Source organism: Propithecus coquereli, unplaced genomic scaffold (assembly GCF_000956105.1).
Source record: "Propithecus coquereli isolate 6110/MARCELLA unplaced genomic scaffold, Pcoq_1.0 Scaffold25, whole genome shotgun sequence".
In the NCBI taxonomy this organism is placed as follows: domain Eukaryota; kingdom Metazoa; phylum Chordata; class Mammalia; order Primates; family Indriidae; genus Propithecus; species Propithecus coquereli.
The window spans coordinates 864,885-867,175 of NW_012148063.1; the positions used below are offsets into that span (position 1 = coordinate 864,885).

The following is a 2,291-nucleotide window of genomic DNA, read 5'->3' on the forward strand; positions in this document are numbered from 1 at the left end:
TCCTTTATAGTATTAGTAATATCATTCATCAAATGCTCTTATTTAAACATAGCAGACCATTATGCAAACCTTCTACAATTACTCTTCAGAAGGCTCATATCTACCAAGTATTTGCTTTCCACATTCTTAATATTTCATGCCTGAAATGAGTCAGGAAGGGGTAAGAGAACATATTCACGCTACAACTGACTCCTGCTCTATTCATGAGACTGTTTTAGAGCACAGTACCGGCTTCTTAGGAGAGGGGAACAATGAAAATGTAGATCACGTAAGCAACCCACCTGCTTGTTAACACAACGATACGAGTGAATTCAGAAGTGGGGGGGGCAACTTCAGAATTACTTGTTACCTCCAAAAGCTGCCGTTTCCCCGAGGCTTTCATCCTGATGGTAGACATTCGCTCGGCTAAGACGGTGAGCGTGGACTGCAAGGCCAGCTGCTCCGCGGGGTCTGACTCACGAGACTCGGACAACAGCTCCTCTGCGAGAGAGGACTGGAGCTCATTGATTTCATCTTGGAGCATGAGAATCTCATCCATCAGTGCCTGGAGGAAAGACTATGGAATCACACTCATGTATTCACTTTCTTGACTGAGGAATCACATCACTCGCTGAGCCTCACATCCATGGGGATTAGCGGAAGACATTTCACTTGGAAGTCACCGAACCAGCCAATGGGCCTACTCACCTAAGTTTCAAAAGGAAAGTACCAGACTGAATGCCAGGACGTGTCTGATTTCACTACTATTCATATCACTAACCCGAGCACTTTGAACAAGTTAACTAATTTTTCTGGTTTTCCATAAGCACATCCGTAATACAAGACGGGGTATGCTCAATTATTTCTAAGAGTTTCCAATTCTGTGCTGAAAATAAAATTCTTGACTTTCTTCCTTAACATGATTTTCCCACTCTGACTTTCCCCAAGTCTGAAACAGCACTGAATTCTATTCCCAAACTCATATTATTTCTCATAAGACGGAGAAACCTGTGACCTGTTTCCGTGTGATCACAGTACCCTACTCTAACATACGAAGTCTTTCCCAGGTGATGTCGTCCACTCCCAGGGCTTCGAAGGCTTTCTAACGCTGAGCACTTCCCAAGGTACAACCCTAACCCAGACATCTGTCCTAAATTTCAGGCTGTGTATTCAACTTACCTAGTTCACGGATACCTCCATGGTATTAAATCTAAACCTGCCTGCAATCCCGTCTTCTAGCACCAATCCTCACTGCTCAAGCTGGAGACCTGGGAGTCCTTCTTCACTCCTTCCTCTCTGTCACTCACCGTCTCCAATCCATCACTCGAAACTATTGCTTTTATCTCCGAAACATATCTTGTACATCTGCATACCTCCACTGCCCCCACTTGAAGTCAAAGTAACTTCTTCTCTTGTCTGAATTGCTATAACGGTCCAGTCTGCCTGCTCACGCTCTTGTTGCTCCAGTCTCCTCTTTACAAAGCAATCACAGCGACCTTTTAATATGTAAATTAGAATGGGATCAGCAACAGCTTGCAAGATGCCAGGCCTACTGCCCAACCTTGAGGGAGGCCGTGAATTCGGTTTCAAGGCATCTCTGAGCCCACTGCGTGGACGCTATGAGCAAAGCTCAACCTCCCAAGTTGAAAAAATTTATGGACAAAAATTTATGGACAAGAAGTTATCTCTGAAATTAAATGGTGGCACACATGTCCAGGGAATATTGCAGGGATTCGATCCCTTTATGAATCGTGATAGATGAATGTGTGGACATGGCAACTACTGGGCAACAGCAATAAAACGACGGTGGTGATACAAGGAAACAGTGTCATCATGTTAGAAGCCTTAGAACGAGTACAAATAATGGCTGTCCTGCAGAAAAATCCATGTCCTCTCTCCATTTTTACTATGATGCTGTTAATGGAAAATAAGCCAAACTCTGTAAAATAATTTAAAGAGGTTTATTCCGAGTCAAGTATGAGGACCATGTTCTGGAGCCACACCCAAGAATCCTTGAGCAGTGGTCTTGCTGTGGTTGGGTTATAGTTTGGTTTTATACATTTCAGGGAGACAGGGGTTACATGTGGAAGTCATAGATCAATACGTGAAGGTGTACATTGGTTTGCTCCGAAAAGGCAGGACATCTTGAAGGGCGTAGGGGTATGGGGGGCAGCGGGGCTTATAGGTTATAGGTGGGTTTAAAGATTCTTTGATTTATAATTGGTTAAAGAAATGAAGCTTTGTCTAAAGGCTTGGAATGATTTAAGTTAACATAAGGAAGTCCGTTAATCAGAGACGAGCCACCAGATACA

General features: G+C 43.6%; 1 protein-coding gene across 1 annotated transcript in view; it reads right to left on the minus strand.

Annotated features, from left to right (window-relative positions):
- The window catches only part of SYNE1 (spectrin repeat containing, nuclear envelope 1), a 534,160-nt gene that overhangs the window by 178,715 nt on the left and 353,154 nt on the right, over positions 1–2,291 (minus strand). Inside the window, 2 exon segments of the mRNA XM_012646782.1 lie at positions 187–195; positions 329–556. Of these exon segments, the coding sequence (XP_012502236.1) occupies positions 187–195; positions 329–556 (237 nt within the window).